The sequence below is a fragment of the Denticeps clupeoides genome, chromosome 3 (genome assembly GCF_900700375.1).
Source record: "Denticeps clupeoides chromosome 3, fDenClu1.1, whole genome shotgun sequence".
In the NCBI taxonomy this organism is placed as follows: Eukaryota; Metazoa; Chordata; class Actinopteri; order Clupeiformes; family Denticipitidae; genus Denticeps; species Denticeps clupeoides.
Genome location: NC_041709.1, coordinates 4624252 through 4649933, shown reverse-complemented (window position 1 = coordinate 4649933; position 25682 = coordinate 4624252). Strand labels below are relative to the sequence as shown.

At 45.4% G+C, this 25682-nt stretch overlaps 1 protein-coding gene across 10 annotated transcripts in view; it reads left to right on the top strand.

The window, feature by feature from the left end:
- The window catches only part of rgs3a (regulator of G protein signaling 3a), a 118467-nt gene extending 93282 nt beyond the window's left edge, over positions 1 to 25185 (top strand). For 8 of the 10 annotated variants that reach the window (XM_028970977.1, XM_028970978.1, XM_028970981.1 and 5 more), the window contains 5 exons: positions 9657 to 9727; positions 20279 to 20380; positions 21446 to 21507; positions 22497 to 22663; positions 23155 to 25185. In XM_028970977.1, the coding sequence (XP_028826810.1) occupies positions 9657 to 9727; positions 20279 to 20380; positions 21446 to 21507; positions 22497 to 22663; positions 23155 to 23355 (603 nt within the window). In that variant the 3' untranslated portion in view covers positions 23356 to 25185. Of the gene's footprint in view, positions 1 to 9656; positions 9728 to 14811; positions 14971 to 19906; positions 20065 to 20278; positions 20381 to 21445; positions 21508 to 22496; positions 22664 to 23154 lie in introns of those variants that run through there. The other 2 variants (XM_028970988.1, XM_028970987.1) reach the window with 2 other exon arrangements.
- The last annotated feature ends 497 nt before the right edge of the window (positions 25186 to 25682 follow it).

Sequence of the window (25682 nt, the reverse complement as noted above, 5' to 3'; positions counted from 1 at the left end):
ATTGAGGTTTTCTGTACTTTGAGCCACACCATTCTTGTGTGATATCACCTTATTTGGGCCCTGACTTGCTAAGCAAAGCAAATCAGAGTGAGACCACTTTGGTTTAAGTAAAACTAATGACCAACACAATCTAACAGCACAGGTTCTTATGATATTTCTGGTTTTATGTGGATAACATTCTAGGTGTTCCTTGACCTCCTCTATAAAATTAAGAATAGAGCATTCTAGCAATTTGCTGTGTTAAAATCTCCCATTTCAAGTAAAGGAACATGATTCTCTACTTTCCTCCAAGTGCCGTCTGTTCTCACTGACAAGTACTCAATGGTTTAAGACCTGCTTTGTAGAAATGATTAATGGTGCTATTAACAGCAAATCCTTAGTCAATCAGGTTGCCATCAGGCTGCATGATTAATTGAAGTACTCTCCTCCCCAAAAATGTGCATGCTGAGAAGGAAGTGTCCAGAAATACATTAAAGCACGTGTGAGAGCTACTCAAAGGCTTTCCGTTCTGTAAAGATCTTCATAGATTTTATAATGCATGCCAGATAGTCCAATCATTCATTAATTCATTCACTCTTTTAAATTTATTGCTGCTTTAGTTATGTGGTAGGTGATCTGCTGAAAGAATCAATTATTTGGTTCTTTTTCTAATAAAAATATAAAGCATAGAGACCTTTTTTGTTGTTGTCTGCAAGACGATTCTGTCCTCCCTCCTTCTAAACCCCCAATTTCTCTGTCTGCAGTTTGGCACTAGCAGGGGCTTGTGGGTAAAGTGTGGGAGCGCCACACCGTCAGTCAGGGTGTTTTGATGCTTGAGGCTGCCACCTTAGAGCCCGGAATGATGCCTCCACTGCCAACTTGGATCAGCTCCTCTGACACCCGAGAAGGGCTTTAGGGTTCGGGCTCTGGTGCTCATCAATCAACAAGACTGATGAAATTTACCCCAGAAAAAAAGCAAAACAAACCCATACCAGCAATGGCCTTAAACCTCCAGCCTCAGAAATAGGCTGTGAATGAAATAAACACAGCTCAGGAATGGCTGCTATAACCATATTAGTGAACAAAAATGTTCCTTAATCCATTAAACTTGCCTGGCTCTAAATCTGCTGCTGGAGCGGAGGGCAGATTTCCAGGCTCTGTGGTGGCCACTTGGTCTGTCTTCTGCTCTGCTGTTAGTCAGGATCATCCCTAAGCAGAGCTGACGGACGTTTACGGAAACTAATGAGGTATTTGAAGATCTACTCCACTGTTCCCAGTTCTGTGGAGTGGGTGAATAGGGTATATGGGGCGCAGATGGCCCATTCCATGTGTAACAAGTTCTCCCTAGCTGCAGTGCTATAAATGCTAAAATGGCATATGCATGTTGGCTCTGACGTGAAGGGACGTTCCAAAAGCCCTGGCGAACCGCGCACAAAACATAATGACTCCCTACCCCGCTTGGACCATGATGCCCTGCAAGCATGTCAATGGCAAAGTATGCCGCTGAAGATTAGAATGATGGAAGGAGGTAGTGGGTGGAGGGCTCGATATGACGGGGAAAAAACAGCTAAATATACGCATTCCCCAGAGCAGATGAGGTGCAGAGACGAACCTAGAGGGAGGGAGAGGGAGGGAGGGAGACCAGCCTACATCCACGTGTTCCTGGCAGGGCGGCATTTAGGCATGCAGGAGGAGGAAAGAGGAATGGCTGTCTGCCGCTGATTGCAGTAATCCAGAACAGTTATATGTTGGCTGACACTTGTTTCTGCCCAGTTTCTGCATGTGTCATTTCGGACGTCTACAAAGGGACCACAAGCCATGCCATGGCGATGACCTCTAGGCGTTAGAAGGTTATAGGTGGCCACACATGCTTCTGCTCGCGGCAGAAATGCCTCTCTGGCGGTCCGTTGGCCAAAATCCCACCACAACTGTGACCAGCCGCTGACCATATCGATAATAATAGCTCATCCCAATCAATCCTGTCATGGAAAGTTCACTTTGCCCTTCTTTCCATCTGCTATCAGACAGAGCATAACCCCCAATGTCGCACACTGCAGCTGGAGCTCTGCTCTGCGGGTTGACACTGTGGCAGGCTTTAATTAAGGCCAGCCATGCATTAGCACCCTTTATTCAGCTGCCTGTGTCTATCAGGGTGAAAATCGTGAGCTTTAAGAGAGTCTAATTTCATGTTAACAAACCTCTCCTTGCTTGTTTGTACTCGGCCTGGTAGCTAAGCTGTGTTTGGAGGGAGGGATGAAGGAAGAATGGCCCTCGGTGTGAAAAACAACATGAGTTATCCTTCTGCGGAACAGCCTGGATTGCCCTGAGACCCTGGCACCAGGCTTGGCACATTAGCAGCTAGGGCAGAAAATCCTCTGATTTTAAAAAAGGACTGCGGTCATGTGGGAGAATGATGAATGATGATGATGATGGTGGTGGTCCAAGAAGTCTCAACCCCTACAAGTCCCCCTGCTTTTTTACGGTCAGGCATGCTGAGCTCGCGCAACTACTGTTTATTTACATCCCATTACAGCCTGCTGGGAAAGGCCGGGCAGGTGCCCTGTGTCTGGCTTTAGCGTCAGTCAGGTCGGGAGCATGTGGAGGTGTCCACAGCAACTCCCCAACACAGCAGCGAGGCTGACGTCTGAGCAGTTTACATGAATAGCGGGTCTGTTTCTCCTCCGGTTCACTGATGGAGTTGTTTTAGGGTCTCGTGGTTTTAAGGAAGGGGTTGCTATAGCGCTGTTTGTGTCTGAGGGGTCTCTGCATTGGTCGGGTGGTCGGTGAGTCAGAGGGAGCGTCCCAGCGTCATGGTGACACGTCATGCCGCTTTGGTGTTTCAGAAATGTGAACACGTAGTTCTCCCCTAATTCTCCACGCCTGACCCGTTCTCTCCACACCGTCCTGTTACAGAATCACTAACTTTAAACTGACATACCATCTTAATAAAAAAAATACTCTGTCTCTGTGTATGTGTCTTCATAAAGATTATCGGTGGGTTTTTATTCTAGGCCAAGTTTAAACAAACTTATCCGTGTGTGTGCATGTGTGTTTGCACAAGCGCTGTAGCGTTATATATACGAGTGTGCGTTGATGGCTTTGCTGGCAGACGTCGGGCTGAGGAGACAGGTCTCAGTGGCCTGTGTGTGTTCTGGTGTCCCTGTGTCGTGAGTGGGCGGGCTGGCTGGCTCGTAAACCTGTGAGTGCAGCAGACCTTCCCTCGCTAGGACAGCAATACAGGGAATGAGTAAAAGGAACAGGCAGGACACATAATCACTGTGCCTCAGAATATCATGCCAGACAGGCTCTGAACACAGATACTTCCAACTGAGAGCCTAGTCTTTATTATGCTCCACATCTTTGGATGTCTGGCAGAGCCCATGCTGAAGAGCATGAATTAAATTCACTCTAACATGGTCTTTTTTTGTAACCTCACCACAGATGCTGACAAGCTGACTACTGTCAGTGTGGACAAGGCCTAATTAAATAATCACAAAGAGGAGAAATAAAACATTTTCAGTTCCACTCAATTTCAAAATTGGATAATTGTGGTTATTTCTGTGCATAAATGGTCCTAATAATAGCAGTGTTTTGCCCAACAAAAATAGTGGAGCCTTTGGAGAACATCTCAAGGTAAAAAGACTTATCCATATTAGTGAAGTGCATGAGACCAGTTTGGTTTTAATTATTGTTTCACGGCTCTTACTTACGAAACATTCTCACGTCAAATGCCCAATGGATCCCAATGGATCAGCACTGCGTCCCAGTCGCTCAATGCGTTGTCTGTGTGAGCAAGGCAATGACGGGCAAACTTACAAAACGGAATGCGGCAGCATGTGCTGCTGATTCCATTCAAATCGCATTGCGTCTACAACAGAATATCCACTATTAGTTACTGATTTCATCTTCCAAATCCAATTTCATGAATACCACTAAGTATAGACGTTATACTGAGATGTCTTTCACCAGCCCCTGAACTTGGGACACAACTTTATCACACATGACCTTTCACATTAGCTTATCAAACATCTATGAATATTTTTTTAAATGAGCTTCCCTGCTCTGCTTGTTCTCAGAAATATGCCATATCGGCTATGCATGACATTTGAACTATTTATTCTGTAATTCCTCTAGGCTATGTATAGTTTTCTATGTGTCATTCACAAGATTCATTCAGAATTGATCATCTTCCGTGTTGTCTGGTGAAAGGTTACCATTGTCCTTTCTAAAGGACTGATGACATTCCAGAGACTGTCTGATGCAGGGATGAAAATATCGTCAAGAATGCAAGACCTCCAGGGGACCGTGACTTCCAGGGCACATTGCTCGGAATACAACATTAGTAAGAGGCATGTCGAGGCTGTGGGCTTTTCTGTCACCCCCCTCCCAGACACTATCAATAGACCTTGATTAAGGATCGTGGAGAGGGAAGTTTGGGAAGCTGGCCCATGGGAGCCTAATAGGAAAGCGACCTTGGCCAGCAGTAAAAGCAGACCTGCAGCATTGTTCAAAAACATCCTCTGACCGCAGGAAGTGCCCACATGGGCAGGATGCTGCCACGTCCTGCCGCACTGCAATAACAAGTGGAATATGCCAATCCCAACAAGAGATTACGATGGTCTTACCTCTCAGCACTCCAACAGTTTAACTACGAAAAAGGCAAAAACGGATGATGACGTATGAGCGTATTGTTTCTATTTGCACTCAGTTGTGTAGCGTGTGTGTGCTGTATTCATGAGCAGTGTTGATGTACAGTACAGGCCAAAAGTTTGGACACACCTTGTGTTTTCTTTATTTTCATGACCATTTACGTTGGCAGATTTTCACTGAAGGCATCAAAACTATGAATGAACACACGTGGAGTTATGTACTTAACAAAAAAGGTGAAATAAAAAGGTGAAATAACCAGAAATGGTTTTTCAACAGTCTTGAAGGAGTTTAGCACTTGTTGGCCTAAACCATCTCGATTGGGTTCAGGTCCGGTGACTATGGAGGCCAAGTCTTCACTTGTTGTTAAGTACATAACTCCACATGTGTTCATTCATAGTTTTGATGCCTTCAGTGAGAATCTACCAACGTAAATGGTCATGAAAAAAAAGAAAACACATTGAATGAGAAGGTGTGTCCAAACTTTTGGTTTGTACTGTACACAGTGGTTTGTAAGAACACTTATTGTTTACCCATAAACACATGAGTTGGTGTGTTTAGAAAGAAGGAAAACAGGCACAGAGTTCTTTAAGTTGGTAGTATTGTGCAAACTTGTTATGACAACGTTTAGCATGTTTTGCATATTTTATTATGTAAAAACATGCACATAAATCCCCATCCTACTGTTGACTGATGAATGACAGATTACATAAAACAATTAAAAACAACATAACTTCCATACAAATCTTTTTGTTCTTGCAGCGACTGTGGTTTTTGCTTCATTCTGGCTGTGCATCGGATGGAAACCACTCTTAAATTACAACAAAGTTGTCTAGGAGATGTTATGAACATGTTATGAACGTGTTATTTCCAGTGTCAACAATACATTTCGTCCCAAAGTTCTCCTTCGACTAACAAGAAACCTGTCCAGTCTTATGTTCCTTCACCTTTCCCTTAGAGTAGACTTCAGGATAGTGTTCCCAGCCTAAAGTACAATGTTGGGAAGCCCAGACTAAGAGGTCATATGCATGACCAAAGGTGACCAAAATGGCTATTTGAGGCCAAATAGTTAAGGCACTAATTATTCACTTAAGGCAGAAATATATATATTTTTTTGGTGAGTTAACAAAACATTTGACTTTGCAAGAGCAAAAACAGTTGCAGACACGATGAACAGTCAATGGTGACGCTATATGCTTGCTAGTGTCCTATGTGGCTGTAGAGGATATACAAATCTCTCTGGAAATATGATTTTCTAGCAAAGCTCCTTGCAGTTTGTTTCCTTCGAATGTCTTAACTAAAACATTCTCTCTACATAATTACACATTTTTTAGCTTTTTGAGCTCTTTGAGTGTGTCCTACATGTTTATATAACCCAAAGAGCCCTTGGAGAGTTTGTGTTGGTTGTCAAACAAATCCTGCACACGTTGCTGCAACTGGCCTTAGTATTTACTTCCTGTTAGTCTGACACTGCTTTTCTGTGTTTGGTCTGTCCACACTGCTCTCTGGTACTCAGCCTCCAGTTTCCATACGGGCTGCTAGCATGATAGGCAAAGTACCCTGCAGTAATGGATCACTTGGGGCCACCAACAGAGAGCTGAAAACTTCAGCAAAGAGTCACCTACAGTCTGTCCTTTTTTCTTTCTGGTTTTGTTGTGTCTTTTACCCAGATTTACCAGGTTACCTGGTGGTTGGAGCTATTTTTAGCAGAATTTGTCCAGCGCTACTGGGTTAAGGGTCAGCTGGAAAAGTCTTTCATGGTGTGCTTGTGCTGATCAGTCTCAAATCCTTAGAAGAGCTTAAGGGAGAGGCCCTAAAACCTTTAGAAGAAAGAATTGCAAAGGCTATGCAGACAGTTGGCTCCAAAGGTTTGTGTTGTTTTGGTCTCTATCAACCAACACAGGGGCAAAAACACTCGCATGTTCCAGCGTTAACTTTTTTAAACAATCAAGTGGTTTCCTGCATTCCTGTAGAAGCTGTGTAATACAGCCAACAATGCAGGCATCAAACTGAGCTGAGAGCTGGCAGTGATGGCCCCGTGGCCACCACCGTCTTCACCCTGCCGAGAAAGACGATATCATCTCAAAGGCCGGATATTGCAGCCAGCAAAGTTACCCCCACCTGCCCTTGCGCCTTACACCCCAGACTGAACAGAAACATTCTCTGAATAGTTCCGGAAAATACAACGGCAATGCTTGAAATCGTCCTGCCGTTAACCAAAAGAGGTGCATCTCGATGGGTTGAGGTCACCATATCGTTTACACATAAACAAGGTTTTACACAAATACTGCAGTGAGTGAACGGGAAACTGTCCACTACATTTACCGCCATTTACTGTAGATGGTGGGCGGATAAAAGGCTTTGACTGAAAGCCTTATCTGCAAGAGACTTTTAACGTGAATTCCTGATTCCCTATTTGGCTATTTGACATTTTCTTGTCATGGCAAGGTAGACAGACTCACGTCATGTCCTCAGTAGTGTTTTCTGATCATGTCCTCTGGTTTTCTGGCGGTCAATTAACACCACACATATTTTGTAACTCTTTTCCACTTAAATTATTTTTAAGTGCAAGATATTAAATGTGAGCTAAGGCATTTTTACCCCCTGGTTTACTTATGTTGATTATCGGAAGAATGCTGTATAAAGATTGTGAAGGTTTGTGAAGGTTTAAAGCATGTGTGGAGAAGTTCAGGCTTTCACAGTAATCAGCCATGACTTCCTGTGCTTTCTGGGTTCAAGTGTAAGGGGGATGCTGGCCTGTAGTGGGATCATTCCCTCGGGTCTGGGGTACCCTGGTTCTCATGTTCCCTCTAAGATTAGCTGCTTTATTTTCATGTGGCTGCCGACCTTCCTGACCTCTGCTGGGCTTGTGGGTGTCTGGCCTTCGAAGCATTCTCAAGTTTCCTCTTCCGCAGCCCGGCTGTTGGCTCAGAGGCATCATTTCAATTCCCAAAGGCCTTATTTGGGTTAATTTCAAATATCGGATTGAAACCTGAAGACTGGTCATAGATTAGAGGTCATGAATGGACAGAAAGTCTGCAGGACAGGTCTTTTGGTGTTAAACCCAAAGCATCTCCCAAGTTTCTCCTTTTGGCTCTTGGGGATGTAAGACACAAAGGTATTATGTAGGATCCACAGAGTCTTGATGTCATCCAATCAAAGCACATCATTTCCTGGTTACTCTTCAGGTAATATGAGCATCTTTGCAACAAAGGCTAGAGCTGGCAGGGCTTAGACCAAGATATTGAAAAGTTATCCAAAAACTATTTTAAAGCTGCTGTACCTTATGACATATTTACACGTATACAGGTTTCGTTATGCTTGATCCGTAATTCTGGACTGCCCAGTATGCTGAACGGGGAATCTCCCCCGAGGTCAGATGGGCTTCTGTGTTCCACCTGCCTGCATCCAGAACAGCTACTGTTGAAAATGATTAAGTCCAGGCTCACGGCAAGTGTTAAACCTCAACCAAGGGGGACGTGTGTAGTCAGGTGTAGTCAGATGCGAGGTACAAAGGGCCTCAGACTGTACAGAGGCATGTGGCCTTTCAGGTGATTCCGTCACAGGAAAATATTTTGTCCTTGTCTGCTCTGTGTCCCTGTGTGTTTGTGTACAGGTTTTGACTGTGTGTCGGCTCTGTGGTGTTTGCTTACCCGGAGAGGCTGTTTTGGTAACCGTCCCAGAGACTGCGGCCTCAGATGTGCGGGAAAAGATAATGCAGAGAGGACAGGACAGTGGAACGTTCAAGAACATTTATTTTTCTCTGTATTTCCCAGAAAAGAGTGCATCCTAATGAAGTTACATAACAAAAATCTGGCTAGCTATATGGAAATGCAATTTTGTTTCAGCAATGATACCAAATATTAAACTCACAACATACAACACTGTTATTGCTGTATACTGTATTTGTGTTATTTCTTTATTTTTGGCATATTTAATACATTATATTGCAATACATTATACTCTATGTGTTTATCCAAACATTCATTCACTTTTTTCATTCATTCAAGAATTGCATCACAAGGCCTAGCCAGACAATTTTAAATGTCACATTACAAATATAAATGTCACATTACTATAATGCTGTGTGTGTGTATATTGTGTGTGTGTGTTGCATGAAGTATTTATAAGATGAAAAGTGAATACAAGCCCCATGTGATGTTCAGTGTGGACCTTTGACATGCTGTCCTGAGTGTTTACAAGAGTAAGTCTGCAAATATTCTACTGCACGTCCGTTGACTGGCTTTGCACATTCAGTTTGATCCAGGCGTCGGTTTACCGCAGACAAACACTCACTCCTGAAACAGACGCCTCATAGGGTGGCCCTCTTCTAATCTACATTACCACATGTAGTAGCGCTAAAATGCCCCCATCCTCAAACAATTGCCGTCGAGCGCAGCTACTATTTTAAATCAGCTGGGAAACACAGAAACAATGAGTATGGCTAGTGGCCCCAGAGACTGTGCCAAAAACCGCGTTTACTGTTAAACTGCTACAAACGTCACCGACGCCGTGTACGGCCTTCTGCATCCCAGGCTGCACCTTGAGTGTGGGAGTGCATTCCTGCCACACAATAGGCCATTCTTTTACAGCACATCATGCAGACTGTACAACATGGTCACAGACACACACTCACACACGCAGTGCACTCCCAAATGCATTGCCAGGAACCGCTCCCTCCCCTCAGGAAAGCCCCTGTCCAGTGCACTGGTGATGGATGCCCCCTCCTCCCCCCCTTCAATGCCCACTTGACCAATCAAAGGCCTTCAGCCACAGGAAGTGTAATGTGACGCCGGGACCCTGGCCTCATGCTTTAAACCAGAGAGCACAGAGTAGTGTGAGGGGTTAGCACCGCCAGACACACACTCAGGCACCGAGGCTCGATCACATGGTCGCCGTATCTTCCACACCCCTGCAGACTCGAGCAGCGGGTGCGCGTTGAGGATTACCCGGCTTTGGTGGCGGTGGGAGAGTCGGGGGTCTCGGCGGGCTGGATAATGCATACTGTGCTTCTCCTCCTGTCCCCTCAGCTCAGCGCCGGGTCCCAGTGCAGCTGCGACGTCAGCCCCGACGGAGCCAAGAAGAAGAAATCCAAGAACCTGTAAGTCTCCAGAGAGAGCTTGGGTCCCGTTCCCTCGTTCTCCCTATTGCGCTCTACTCACCTACATCTTTCTTTCCTTCATTCTTCCTTTCTCTTACTGACCCCTGGTCATTGATAGCGCCTGGGCTGTCACCCTTTATTTCAGAAGCCCTCATCTGTGGCACATTACGCTGTAGCTACCGTTAGCCATGAGCTCTCACATATTAACAAACGGCACAGGCTGGCAGCAGAATTCAGAGTGATAAGCACCTTGGCACAGAACACACATTTCTGTGGCCCGTAGGTTCAACACTGGCCCTTTTCTTCTCGGATTTAGTTCCCAAATTCACGTAGAGGAAAGATGTTGCTATGGTCTTAAATATTGTGGGAAGGCTTGAGTGTTTCATTTTCTCTCAGAAGAAATTGACTTAGACAAGTTGTTTAATGCATCTGTCGCATGCTTTTCTGAATAAAAAAAGTTAATGGGTTCATGTATGTAAACACCTCAGCATTACACTTTTAGTAAAACAGCCAGAATCAGTTCCGAGTCACATTAATGGCCTGTGATTTAGGCGCTGCGAATGGACGGGTGAACTCTTTAAAGGCAGCGTGTTCATTTCGCAGGGGCTGTAAAACGTGTGAACGTAAAGCTCATCAGCACGAGCTGATCTTTCCTCACCTTCGCGTGTCAAGTGACAGAGGGAAGGTTTTATTCTCCTCCAAGGGTCAGAAGAGGCATCTGCTGTTGACGCAGCTCTTTTTTCACACCCCTGCTAATCAAGATAAAAAAGGGGGTGGTGTTGACACCTCGGGAACAATGGGCGCACAAAAAAGGCAAAACTTACCACAAACTCTCGGACCCTTGTGCTTTCTGAGTTGGAGACGCACCTGTACTGACTCACATCGCTGTCTGGGATGCGATCTGACATGCCCCAGTTTAGGTTTTTGGGAACGATTTGTGTGCCAAAGCGGGGGTTGGGTGTGGAGGCCTGGCGCCTCTGTGGTGAGCACAGTCATACCCTCACTCATGAGCCATTTGGAAAGACACAAGCACCAGTTTTCCTTTTCTCTCTGTGTGTGTGTGTGTGTGTGTGTGTGCTTGTAGTGGGGGTGATGCGAGAGTAATGTTATTGCAGCTGTGGCTGAAGAAGAAGATGAAGGTGTGAAGAGTGTGTGACCATGAGAAGATCTGCGATGGAATCGGGGGGGAAGCACAATTTTGCAAAAAAACATATTGGCAGAGGACATAAAAATATGGATTCTACACAAACAAATGCACATATGGGAGAAGATAGGAGGCACTGAGATCCAGTGTGAAATGCCACATGCTGAAGATCAGTTAGAAAGCAGGACCACTATTAGAACACAGAGGGATCTTCGATTCCTGTTTGCAAATGTTTGATGGAAAGGCTGGAATGTGATGCAGGACATTCTATTTCATGGTCTATTGTCTGTCTGGACACTTTCCTGAAACAAAACACACGCAGACATGCATAAAACGTTCCCACTTCGCCTTCCATCCTTTTTTTTCCTGCTTCATTCACCCTGTCCTTCCAGCTGTCAGGTTTAGACACGAATCGGACAGGACAAGGTGCTGACGTATGTAATTACAGCCGGAACTCTGTGGAACGTATGGAATCCGGCCTGCACCTCCCTGTAAAATCTGTTCCCCGTACGGATGGGGCGCTGAAATGTGGCACCACAGGTGTGGGAATATTCGCAGCGCTGTACGCACAGATCGCCGCGAGCTACCGCTGTCTGTGGATTAGTCCATTGGATCTTGTCAGGACTCAGTGGGTGAAATAATTTCCTAAATCTTAACGACCTTGACGTGAAATAATATCCTGCCGGGGAACAGCCGCTTTGTTAATGCCTCGTAATGCTGGTATGACGTGAATCATTGTTATTTGCTATAGATAGCCCATCAGCACAATGCTATTCTTATTATGGTCCACATGTGGCATAAAATGCTAACTTCACACCTGGCCCTTTGTCTTGTTTCTCCTCCTCCCACTTGCAGCCTTCTCTGATTTGCGCTTGTTTTACTTGGACTGTAAATCTTGGACTTTTCCCCGAAAACTGTCCCTCCAGCAATATAAGCCAATGTCTCCAGAGGCTCTGGACTGCAGTATTACACGTGCTTCCTCTGATGAGAAACAATGGCCTGGTCCAGAGCAGTGGAGCTACTGGAGCTCAGATAACCCTCCAGTGCAGGAGGCCAGGCCAAGGGGAGACATGAGGTCACGCGTCACGTTCCTCTATGGGAAAACTGGCTGGAGCACAGGCACGTTTTCGTAAAAATAAATAAATAAATTTATCCATCAATGGAGGAATAAGCTTCTTTTGGATTGGGGAGTCATAAATAAGGTTCTGTTTGACATGAACGCCATTCAAACGTGTATTTTTATTGGTCACATTTGGCTTTGATTACTGATCTTTCTCGGTTAGGCCTTGTATAGTAGAATACAGTTGAAGAGTTTAGGATGGGGACTAACATATGGTTCATAAATCTGTCAGGGGTAAGTTGCACAACTGAATTCTTTGAGAGGCATATGGTTTGGCATCACTACTGTTTTGACAAAATTAAAATCACATAAAGGGGAAGTGAATTTCATTGGTTATTTCGTTTTACACTGGTTTATGTGGTGTTGTGCAAAATGTGTTGCTTTGTCAAGAGCTAAATTCTATCTTTGCTATCCTAAGTCAGAGGTGTTCTTGGTCTGCAATATGTTGTTCACCTGGTGAAGGAATGGCAGCAAAATGAATTATGGGACGAAAAATAGCTTTGAGGCAGATCCTTCTCAAAAACCTTGGTTTTTGCATCTGTCTGCATGGTACGCCTACCACCAACTTAACCCTAGGAGCAAAGAATGGCCTAGCGTATAAAGACACAGAAAGGTTGCCAGTTCGAATCCCAAACCATGGAACAACCATCCCCAGGGCACCGTTTTATGGAGATTGGGTAAATGCTTTGCTCAGTGGCACCTAAATAACAATTAAATAACAACAAATGGAGCAACACTGAAATAAGGGACTCTATAAACCCTTTTTTTTCATTGCTTTCGAGTCCTTTCAAACCACACATTTCTGACAGTCTTTGGGTGTCTTTGATGCTCTCTCACAGTACGATGTAGGACCACCATTTAGTACACAAGATGTCACCCTGATCGTCACCTTTTATCTAGGTCATCCCAAAATTGTACAATGTATGCAGAACACAAAGATTACATTCTATATATATATATCATTCTATATATATATTTCTCTTTTTCTCTCTCTCTCTCTCTATATATATATATATATATATTTCTCTTCACATCATAAAGACTCTGAGCTGTAGCAGAGCTCTGACCTCTCCTCAGAGCTCTCTTCTTCCCCTCTTCCTTCATGACCTGTAACCCTGGGTGCCCATGCTGAATGGGCACAGTGTGTGGTGATTCAGACATGTTTCGTCCCACCTGCTGTGACTCAGTCCTGTAGTCTAATAACCCACCACTGCTGTAACACTCCAGTTCCTGAACCCTCCTGCGGGGTCAACAAGTTCGGCAAGCAACAGTGAATATGAGCAGTTTTTTTTATTTTTAAAAAACAGCATCATCAGGCTGTCTGCTGCCACGAACCGGTTGTTTAGACCTCAAGAGCACCGGAAAAAACAAATGTGGAAGAATTCGTAAAGCACACATTCTAGCAGAATGTTCCCAACCCCAATTTGCCAGAAAAGTCCTTGAAAGACCTGTGGTCACGTCAGATAGGAAGTCATTTGCGATGAGACGACTGGCCTGAGTGCAGTGGTCACGAGTGGCTGCTGAAGCAGGGTCGCGCCCCGCCTGGGGCTCATTATGGGATGCCACAGGTGGTTTGTCCAGAGCCCTGGCTCCTCAGTTCATCATGCCTTTCATCACCTGCCACTACTTAAAGAGACCAGGTGTGACATCTGCATCAGACAGCTGCCAGTAACAGCCGTGGAACACATATAACACATGAGAGAAAGAGTCAACAGTTACCCTATAACTGCTGCCATTGTTTAAAAATCAAAAGTGGTGCTCAAAGCGGGCCAGAAAAAGTTACAGAATAATTACTAGAAAATTATTTAATTGTAACGATGAATTATTTATTAATTATTAATTAAGTTATTATTTCACAGTACATATATTAATAAACCTTATAAACTGTATAGTCATGTTACATGTATCATGAAATGTTTAAAATAGTGAACATTAGGCAAATGCTGTTAAAAATACAAATAGTAAGTAATAGTGATTTTCACAAACATTCTACAAATGTTCACAACAAAACTCATTAAACAAAAAATCATATGAAGGAATAAAGAATTTATTCGCTTTCACCTGACATCACGGAACCGGGGTTTAATTTGTGAAGCACAAGACAGGGGAGACATCCGAGACATAGACACTGGTGAACATGGAACATAACGTTAAAGACCTGACAGCGAACAGAAACGAACAGGGCAGCTTTATACAATTGACACAGGTGAAAACGATTAGGGAACATTACACAGGACAACAATGAAACTCCGGTCCGGATCCTGGACCGGAGTAACCCCCATTTCGGACCGGATCCTGACAAAATAAGAACGTACGAATAATTACGTATGTATTAGATCCACGTTTAGCACACTATTAATAGGGTGCCTGAATGCAATAAATCATGCACACTTGAAATAAACTGCAATAAGTTAATTACACAATGATTTATGCCATATTATGCAATATTAATTTATTGCATATTATTGCAAATAAGTGAAAATGGTGTTTATTTAAATGAATAATTTCTGTTAGTGGTTTCCCTCAAATGCAAGATTAAAATTTGCCCTAAAATCTTCTCGATGGTGACTGGCTGTACAATGCATGGTGATGAAGGTGCTGTGACCCTGCAGTCGCAGGATGATCAGCCCCGTAGCGTCAGTTGCGGTACTTGTGATTGCTCTAGTAAACAGCCAGGCATGTTGAGGCAGATGGGGACCATGGTCTACACCCAGGTCCTCAGAAGCCCTGCAATTGGAGGAGAACCCCAGAAGCCCGCCTCCCGGGCCCCTTCGTGCTATTTAAAGCCTTCTCAGAGCAGTGAGAGTCCAGAGGAATGTGACAGCCGACCACCCTTCCCCGAGCGCCCTGCTCCGAAAGCCCCCTTTCGCCACATACACACACACACACACACACACACACACACACACACACATTTACAGACTAACCTGCGCCCATGTTCCACACCATGGTGGACTTCTCTGAGAGGTACCTGGAAAGGTAGGCACCGTGGCTGTCTTATTCTTACGCTCTCTGCTTTAACCTGCTTTAAGTCTCTGTTGCTGGAGAGGGAGGGGAGGTGAGGACAGAGTTGCTGGAACAGAGAGAAGCGTAGCTGATGCGAGTTCACCTCCTATGAATCGTGAGGAACAGGAGAGGTTGGAGAGAAAGAAATACTCGGTCCTTGTTCTTTTCTTGTTCATTCCATCATCCTGATCTATGGGATCTTGCGTGCTGCGTGGATCGTATGCGTACTGTGAATGTTGCTGCTTTATATCTGCTGAAGGTCCCACCTGACAATTAAGTCTGTGTATGCCGGATCTGATGAAGATGGATGAGCCCCGGTTGCTCCGCATCTCTGCTGCGGAATTACCGTGCCAGGAACACATGCCTTTGCCTGCTTTGGCAACAGGGAGTGAGTGGAGAGAGGGGACAGAATGTGAGGGGACCCTGCTGTGTGTTGGCACCGTGGTGCTGATGACTTTAGGAGCCCGTCATGCTGCCGTCCCACCACCTGTACGCAAACATGGAGAAGTGCACACTACACTGCAAACATGGTTGGGAAGTGCGGTGAACTCTAACCCCCTCACGACCATAGTGCACAGGAGTGCACAGCTAGTAGAAAGAATCCTGTTCTGACCCCAGAGGGCCCGATCGTAGGGCCAGGGAGCAAAAGCTGGAGGCCCTGGCTGGGGCCTGATTGGCCATGTTAATGCGGCCTTAATGCGTCACTCCAGTCGCCATGGCCGCTGCTGCAGTCTTCTCTTGCTTTCTTTTTTTTTTCTTTCGTTCATTCTTTGTCTGTCCTCATGGTCACGTTTTGGAATGTCCTACTTTCCCGCTGGCCCGGAATAGCACGCTTTCCAATTAGGAGCCGTAATGTGAGCCAGGTGATGTGGGAATATGCGGAAGCTTGACGTTATTGTGTGACTGACCTTCCCTCCCTCTCTCTCCACCCAGTGCTTGACTGAAGATGCTAGTGTGTCATGGTGAGGTGATTGTACAATGCAACAGTAAAAGAAATTGAGATGAAATGGTGCATCTATGAAATCAGACTCTAACCTGGACAATAGTGAGGATCTATTTTCTTACTATCAAATATGCAGATCTGTGCATAGAAAAATAGACAATAGATGCAGTGATTTATTCCAAAAGTTTTGAGATCTACGACAGAAAAAAATATTTAGAATAAAAAAACCTATACCAATAGTACAGTATAAAAGTACAATAAACCATCTGAAAATATAAATATGGATGAGTGTATTAAAAATATATATGTTTTGTAAACCTACATAAATAAAAAAATATATAGAACACATTTGTTCTACACATAGAGTAAATGTATGTACATACGTATGAATAAATGTGTAAGGAGAGAACTAGGTGAGCACTATGTCATACTGAAAGTGGAAAAATTGAAAGTGAAGTGATTGTCATTGTGCTGGCACAGCACACGGTAACACAACAAAACGTGTCCTCGGCTTTTAACCATCACCCTTGGTGAGCAGTGGGCAGCCACGACTTGCGCTCGAGGAGCAGTGTGTGGGGATGGTGCTGTGCTCAGTGGCACCTCGGGCAGATCGGGATCCGAAAACCCCCAGGCCACCACTGCTACTGACTGTATTGGATGTGTTAGTCTATGTATCGCTCTCTTGAGCCCCTCTGCACATGCAGATGATGAGGATCAGAAACTGAAAACGAAATTGCACATGGCGTTTAGGCATGTGGCTTAATGTTCAAATTCAAAACAGAATTGCATGAGATGCTTTTAACACTGTTTTTTTTGGAAAAGATCGATTGAATAGAAGCTGGTATCCATATCATGCGGTGCTAATGTTATGAAGAGGTTTTAATCCAATATTTAACGCAGTATTGAACACAGCATGCCACTGGGCAATTTGAGCCGTTATCAAATGATTGTGGTTTTCAAATCAGTCTCCTGATCTGGTAGCAGGGATGCCACACAGGGCGTTTAACCAGCTGCATTTGTGCTGCCCACTGTATCATGTGTGCTGGGAAGAGTCCCTTACTCCGTAGTTAGATGTTCATCTGATCTCCACGATCTGGTCAGGGCTTTGTTTGAAGGCAACAGCTGCGTCTCATTTGAAAACACCACCTTCCTGTTGAGGCAAGGTCACTTCGACATTCGGCAGACTGTTCGCGGCTTTCTAACCCAGTTATCTGTCCGCTGGAGGTCCATAAGTGACCCCCCCCCCCCAGTCCCATCTCTCTCTCCCCGTCCTGTAACATATTAGCCATGGCCCGTTGATTTGTTGTGAGAGAGGCTGAGGGCCATGAAAATAAAGGCGGGTGGGGGTGAAAGGGTGTGGGGGGTGGAATGGGGTGGAATGCGCTTGTCCTGCTGCCACGTGCGCACATTCATGGGACTCAGAAGGGCTGGGGCCACATCATTCCTGGGGGCTCCGGTTAGTTCCTCCAGGGGCTCCCGTTTTGAGAGGATCACCAGCTATGGCTCAGTCACAGCGGAGCTGACGTGTACACGTGACACTAGCACTGGAACGCCACCAAATGCTGTCATTTATTAGTTGTTCGGAAAACACGGCTCTTCTTTATGTGTTGGCACGCTGGCCTCTGAGCTGTAAGTGAGTTCCCACACACATCAGTAATTCATTGACAGGATCTGTGGTGAAATATGGGTGTGGGTGAGAGGGTGTGTGTGTGTGTGTGTGTGTGTGTGTCAGCTTAAATTTACTGAATGCTTCAGAGTCACGTCCAGCAGGAAAATTGGGAAGTGGGTGCAGCATGTGGGCCGCGTTCCACCCTTTCAGCAGCACTGTTCTCCAGCGTCCAGAAGGTGGCAGTGTGTGTTTGGGAATAATTTCCATCCCTCTAGTCTACATTCTCTTCTTTACATACTCAATTATAAAAGCTATATATATATATATATTTGCTTATTGCAGTTGTGGTTAAAATTTTAATACTTATATATAATTATAGATTTTTTTTATCAAAATCTGGAAAGATCTTTGATCAGTAGCGTCCGCTGCTGAAAAGTTGTGAGCATGTCTTTCCGCTTCTCTTAGCCTGCTCCAGCACACCATATTGAATCCAGACTCAGGCGATAAATTTCACTGGACTGGCAAATATTTTCCAGCACGTATATAAAAAAAGGCCAAGCTCACGTGGAGCTCTCTTTCATATGAAAGCCCCAAACCAAAAGCCAGATTTCCCAGTGGGAGCTAAAAATAAAGCAATCAACTGCATTCTTTTATGCTGCCTTAAGAAGTTTGGATTTTTACTTGCGGAGCAACACCCTCACAGCCTGTGTGTGTGTAATGCTGAGATGGCAGAGAATCACCACAGAATGCCTTTAACCCCACAAATACCCACCACCACCCAGCCACCCAGCATTTAGACATGTGGCCAAATGTTCTTATTTAAAATGTGTTAATTACAATTGGATATAATAAAAACGTGTCCATGATCTTGTATGTGACTTGACCTAACAGCAGTGCCATGTTTACTCTAGTGGCTGAATTACACCAAGCCATCCAATGAGCTTTGGATCAAAAAAAAAATAATCTCAGCAAATATTTAACATTCCCTCCAGTTATTGTTATTACTTTATTGTTTTTTCGATCGCGTGTGCGTTTCTCTGCCACTCGAAGGCATGAGCGCAGGCATGTCCGGTGAGAGGAAGCTCGGCTGTGGGATCACAAAGCGTCGCTGAGTAACATTGCATCATCCTGCCACGCAGATAAGGGCCGGAAAAAAAACTTGGGCAACCTTCGCTGCTGAATGAAACATTCAGAATCTCCAGAACACAACAACCTGAGGTCCAGGAGAGCGTAATCCCGCGACACCCGTGGAGCGATCTGTTTACATGACGTACAATACAGCAATAAAATATGTCACCCCCCAGGTGTGTTAATGTAAGTTTTAAAAAATCACCTTGGTAGAGGACAATTTTTTAATAGGATTTTTGGAAAATGAGGAGACCAAGATAGAGCACCTTCATCATTTAATATTTTTGAGTGGTGTCCCCATCCACATCCACATTCTGGTCTCTCTGCCACTGGTGTCCGCTACCTGAAATCTGGACTATGGACATATGGCCCTTTGCAAGTCATGTTGGTGTTTTGAGTTCTTCTTACTTGGTTCCACTGTCTCAATACCTCTTGTACCCTTCATATTCTGGTCTGCTTTTTTATGATGGACAAAGTTTAGAAAAAACAACGAATCAAATTGATTGGTGTCCAATTTTGTGTTTCTAGTGACATATTTGTATTGCATGTTGACTACAAGTGCTAGTCGTCTCAGGGACTGTCTCGCAGGCTTCTTGACAGCAGATGTTGGGGCCGTCGTAAATAGTTACTGGCTTCCTGTTTCCTGTCAGCTTTTCCTCCCTGTCTAAACCAATTCAGAACACCAGGGGGGCTGATCAGCACTGACCACAAAAACATTAGACACACAATTCATATTCACGCACGCACACACCTGATATGGCCTCATTAGCAGGTTAAAGCCTGGAGAGACATACAAAGCCAGGGTGAACGTGGGAAGGGTAGCGCAGAGGGCGGGGAATGACAGAAATGGAAATCCAGGTTCTATTTGTGCTCTTCCATCTCACCGGGCACAGGCCAGTGATGAGGCCAGCTCCACTGTGGCCAATGCCCAATGGAAATCAACCAGGAACAGAGAGACAGAAAGAGAGAAAGAAATGCGTCATTCCGGAAATGCTCCCTATCCCAGAGGGCCCTATACTTGAGGTCGAGAAAAGTGCTGGGACAGTCGCCCGGGGACAGAAAGCGGAAAGGCCTGTCATGGTGTAATAATCCTGGGGGACTGGAGTGGGTGTGATTTGGAATTGGGTGTGATGGAGGAGGAACGTGGAGGAGGGGATGCACCTGTGCTCTGTGGCCTTGTCCCCTGAGGTCCAACCCTGGGTCTCAGGCACTGGAGAGCATGAGGGATGGTGTGGAGTAATGAACGCCGTCCCCTCAGTCATTCGCAGCCGCCGAACCAGCCTAGAAACAGCGGAGAGGCAAGCCCAGAGAGGAAGAGGCTTTTAAGCTCGACTTGCCTGGAAACTCGCACTCCATCACAGCCTGAGCAACTGCCGGAGGCCAAAATGTATGCAGCGCTGGCACCTCTCTGACTTCAGAGCGTGTGGAATTGATCTCAACTTTTTGGGCTACTCTTTTAAAAAGAAGAAAAGAAATGAAAGAAAAGAAACTCATGGGCCGTGTTTTCCCACGACTGCTTTTAAATTGCGTTTTGTTTCGGTTGCTGGAAACTCTGCCCCAGTTCTTGACTCGTATTTCTGTTCTATTCTGTGTGTCCACAGGGCCAAAGACATGAAGAACCGGTTGGCTTTCCTGCGGAGGAGGAACGAGTCCCCCGGAAGCAGTCCAGCAGGAAAGCTGGAGAAATCCATGAAGTCGGTCAAGTAAGTGTCTGTGCCCGCGTGTGTCAGCCTGATGGGCATTTGCCCGCCTGCTCCGCCGGTCTCGGGATGATTAGTGTGTTGGCAGAGGGCGCGGGGATGATAGAGGGGGAGATTAATTGTTTGGAGAAGGATAAAGAGGACGCGCAGTAACAGCTTCCAGTTTTTTTTTAGTAGGCAGGGTAGCACATGGATTGGCATGCCGTAGTTCTACAGGTGCCCATTCATTCATGAAACACACTTTCATATTGCACACTAAATGTGTGCAATATTGCACACTAAATGTGTCCTGAGGCTCCATGAGCTGTTGAGCTTCAGGCAAATACAATCCTTTGGGACTGTTGATTCAGTAAATGATTCTTCTTGACCGTGGTTTTTTTTTTTTCCTGTCTCGTAATGCATCTAGAGAAACACGACATGTTCAGTCTTCAGTAATCTGCATGATATGTGAACTGTCTGTGAGAGGGTGTAAAATAGGCACCAAATAGTCCAAAGTATGCCTTATACACAAAGAACTCTAAAATGTGAATGTTTAAAAGGACATTGTAGTGATGTCTACTTGGTACTGAGGTTTTGGTAGCAACTGGGACATTTCAGTGATAATTGCTAAAACACACACACACAAAATAAAAACTGTAAAAATTGGTCTGACAGGCACAGGACAGTCAAAACTAGACATATAAAGGGCACTGAGCTCTGAAACAATGATCACAGACCGAAAGGGTAAGAGTGGGTTGTGGGCATGTTCTACAGCCCCGCTGCTCACTCCTACAGGCTGCGTTCAGGCTCCGCCCCCTCCCCTTGCTCTGCCTCTCAGCAGCCAGGCAACGGAGGCGAGTATAAAAGCAGCTGTCCAACACAGAGGCAGACAGAGAGAGCAGATTCTCACACGCTTACTGACAGCCACAGAGCGCTCCGCACACACACACTCACACACACCTCAGTGTACTCGCACAGAGACACAGCAGGGTGAGAGACGGGAGGAAGCACGCAGCTTCGAATGGGTCACACAATGAGAAACCTGACAGAAATGGGCTTGCTAAAGAACCGATCGGCTTTCATCTGCAGGCCCACGCCAGAGGAGGCCATAAAGTGGGGAGAGTCCCTGGACAAGCTGCTCATCCACAAATGTAAGTGTCACCCCATATTGCTCTCTTTTTTACAATCCTTTTTTGTCTCTCACCTCCAGCCTGCCGCAGAAGCCCCATCTGTTTCCGATAGACTTGTGAACGTGCGCCTCTCTTGTTGCACAATGACGGGAATTGAAGCATGTAATTGTGCTGGAAGGGTCTTTCTGCCGTTGCTTTGTGTTGCCGTGCTGCGGCGGATTAGACATGCGTGCCCCTCTGTAGACCAGCGTGCAATCAGCGAGGCGGCGTGGTCAACGTGGGAGTGCGTGTGGTGCCCAGGGACAAACTAGTGAATGAACGGTCTGTTGAGTGGCCCTTCAGCACCCACATATATCCCTATCGATTAACAGAAACATGCATACGAGTGGGTGAGAGAGGGAGGGAGGCTAAATAGGAATAGACGGAGAGAGAGAGATTAGAGAGAGAAAAAAAAAAGAACTCCCGTGGGCTACTATATTTGTCCTCCATCCATAATTCATGCCTCTGAGTGCTTTAGTGCCATGAATTAAAATCCCATCCACTCCTGGACTTGACGTCAGCAGCCAGTGTATGTGTGTATATGAGTGTGAAATCGGCTCTGTCCCCGCACCTCGCTGTACTCTCTGGGCCCCTGGCAGGGTTACCGGAGTCGATGGGGGACATGAGAACGGAAAGACGCCGGGTGGGGGCAAACTTCCATGTATTCTTTCAATTTTTCTTTGGCTCCCTTAATGGCTTTTCCTTCGCTCCTTCACCTTGCCCAAAAAAAAAAGAGGAAAAGACGAGAAAGTCTTGACTTTCTTATTAAGGTTATGGTTCCTCGGCAGCAGAAGGGCAGCTTTGTGTTCTTGAATGTCAGTAGGCGGTAATGAATGGCGGAGGCGGCGCTGTAGGTGCCGGAACAACGTGACTCAGTCCAGTTTCAGCGTAGTCGTTCACCCCTTCCGTTGTCCATTCACTAATGTCTCTCTCTCTCTTTTTCCATATCTATCTCACCTGCTCCCTCTCAGATGGACTGGCAGCGTTCCGAGCGTTCCTACGCACTGAGTTCAGCGAGGAGAATCTGGAATTCTGGTTGGCGTGCGAAGATTATAAAAAGATTAAATCCCAATCCAAGATGGCATCCAAAGCCAAGAAGATCTTTGCCGAGTACATCGCCATTCAGTCCTGCAAGGAGGTGAGTTGCAGAAGTGGCCAATGTTTGCGTTACTCCTCTCATCGGCACGGATGAAGGCAGCTTTTGTAAATGCCCTTCGCTCGAAACTGCACCCTGGTGCCCTGCTTTACGGCCGCATTAAACAGTGGAAAAAGAAACCACGCTGGGCCCTTGTAAACATTAAAAAAAGGTCTCTAGGTGACTCATTCTTCCTTTGGTTCAGTTTCTGAAGGAGCCGATGTTATTAATGAATTATGCGTGTCAGAAGTAGCCTTCCCAGAGGGCAATGCATGAACCATGGAGCATGTGAGACCATGCCTGACAAATGCAGCCCCTCTTGGCTTGCCGCTCGGCAAATTGCTCTAGCGCCTGGCTTTGATTTGCAGCCTGTTTGGAAGGCTTGGTGGAAAGCTGGAGCTTTGCTTACCGCCTCCTCTTAGCAACGTATCAGCTCTTTCTGCTATGGGAACCAACTAAATGTTCTTCTGCTCTTCTGTTCCCTCGCCCTGCAGGTGAACCTGGACTCGTACACTCGAGAGCACACCAAGGAGAACCTCCAGAACATCTCGCGGTCCTGCTTCGACCTGGCTCAGCGCCGGATATACGGCCTCATGGAGAAGGACTCCTACCCGCGATTCCTGCGCTCTGAACTCTACCTGGACTTGGTGAACCAAAAGAAGCCCAACACCACCTCGACGTCCTCGTCCTCGTAGAGGGGGGGGGGGGGGGGGGGGGCCCAGAATAGAGCGAGACAAAGCAAGAACGGACTTTAATGAGCTCTGCAAGAAGCAAGGAAAAGGATTTCCTGTTTTTAAGTTTCCGTTGTGCTTCACCCCCTCACCCACTGTCGATTTTCTTTCATGCCATCGCATCCACCAAAGTCTGGCAGCCACAGAAGAGTGGATGGCGCGATGGAGGGAGAAAGGCAGACGAGGAGAAGAGAGCATGGTGTTTACAGGTGCGGAACAGAAGGACCAGCGTGGGAGAGAAAGAATCAGGACCCAACCGCCCCACCCCGTTTCCTTGGAGTGTCAGCACTCAGTAGACGTTGCCCGCAGCAACTGACATTGACCTTATTTGCCATTTGTTATTTAAGTCATTATTATGTTTTTTCTGGATGAACTGAATCAAGAACTGTGGATGAAAAGGGGATCCACCCCTCTAGACAAAAAAGGCAGTCTGGTACTGTTCTGTTGCTTCTGCCTGTTTCCCTTCCCCCAGTCAGCTCCACCTTGTCCCTTCGTAGCGTTCCAAAGTGCTGCTGGTACGAAACAGAGGTTACGTGGCTTGTCTCTCTCCACTGCTCACATCAGCTCTTCTGACTACTGCGGCGACGCCCTGTTAAACCGAGGACGTGCACGGACACACCACACACTCACCCTCCCTCTCTGCCATCACGCACTTCTTTGTCTGAAACCGGATCCGTCGCCCCCCTCCCCGTCACAGGAGGAGGCGGTCAATCCGGTCCCATTCATCCACACGGAGCAACAAAAAGGCAGAAAGAAACGGAACGCACAGACGGACCAAACGGAGGACTGTCCCACGCTCCCGGTATCAAACAACTCTCAGACGTAGACATCTGCTTGTCTCCAAAGACTTTAATGTATATAGTGCTTGACTGTGTTCTATAGAGCCAATAAGCAATTCATTGTAGCTCCACACAGGACTGGACGAGACAGTACTCTCAGGACTATAAAGGCACTCGACTATGAAGCTTCCAAGCTTGTTTATATATAAATATATATATATATTTTAATATCTTGGGTTCAACTCTGCACTCCATCGGCATAGAGGGCAATGCTGTTAGTGAAAGTAAGCAGGAAAGGTAGTCAGGAATGAAAAAAAAAAAAAAAAAATGCTTCACTTATTTATTCAGACCCGTTTGCTGGATGCTCTGCCCCATTGCACTCGGCCGAAAGCGCTCCCTTCCCCCAACCACAAAAACAGGTCCTTGCTGTCCTGATTTAAGTGCAATATGTTGTCTTTTTTTTTTTTAGTTCATCCTTTTTACGAATAAGTTGTCATTTTGAGCTCTGTATTAACTTTATTTTTTAAAAGCTGTGCTGCAAAAATTCAGCTTGAACGATTTACATGTAAGGTAAACTTTACGCTAAAAGTAAAAGAAGCAAAGTAAATACATGAATTAAACAAGTTAAACTGTGCTCTTCCTGGCAGCTGGCAGCCAGGAGTTAAAGGATGTAAATAATGATTCTTAAATAAATACATGAATGGAAAAAAAATGAAAAAACAAAGCCTGAGGTTTCATCCCATGAAACAACATTGTATCTAATGTAAATAGGAGAGTCAGAGCTATAAGATGACGTATTTGTTTTAAATGGGAAGGAGTGGGTACGGTCCACTTGTTCCTGGTCATACACTGCTTGTAAGGAGTTTTATGAAATGCATTTTATCATTTTCACTGTTTACAATTCAAACGCATCTCCTAAGATAGCAGGCAAAAAAAAAAAAAGAAAATAGAGTAAAAAACATGTTTGGTGTCATTTGCTCAAGTTTCAATAAAAACATCCAACTGGTTGAAATGATACCTGTCTGTGGGAATGTTTGCTTCTCGTGCACGTCACACTTCACATACTACCGTGTCTGAACTGATGTGGGCTTTGAATGTTTTCCGGTGTGTCTGTGGAGTCTTACCTGTGACTGATAGGAGAAAGTCTTGCTACCCAGAGACAATCCCTACATAAAGGGCGGTGGTGGCAAGACGGGTGTGGAAGTGGACTCTGGAACTGGAGGGTTGCAAGTTCAAATCATGAACCTCCTGTTCCCCGGGCACATTTTGTGGCTGCCCACTGCTCACTAAAGGTGATGGGTTAAATGCAGAGTCATCGTGTGCTGTGCTGTGTATCAAAATGACAAAAACAATCTGTTCCACTCAAAGACAGTGAAAGGAGTTTTCGAGCCAATTCAGATGACATATTTCATGTGACTAAGATTAATTCATTTGTAGTCCATTGATAGCCCTAGAATCAAGAAACATCAAGGCAGGATAATATAATGTAATACAATATAATATATGTCTGTA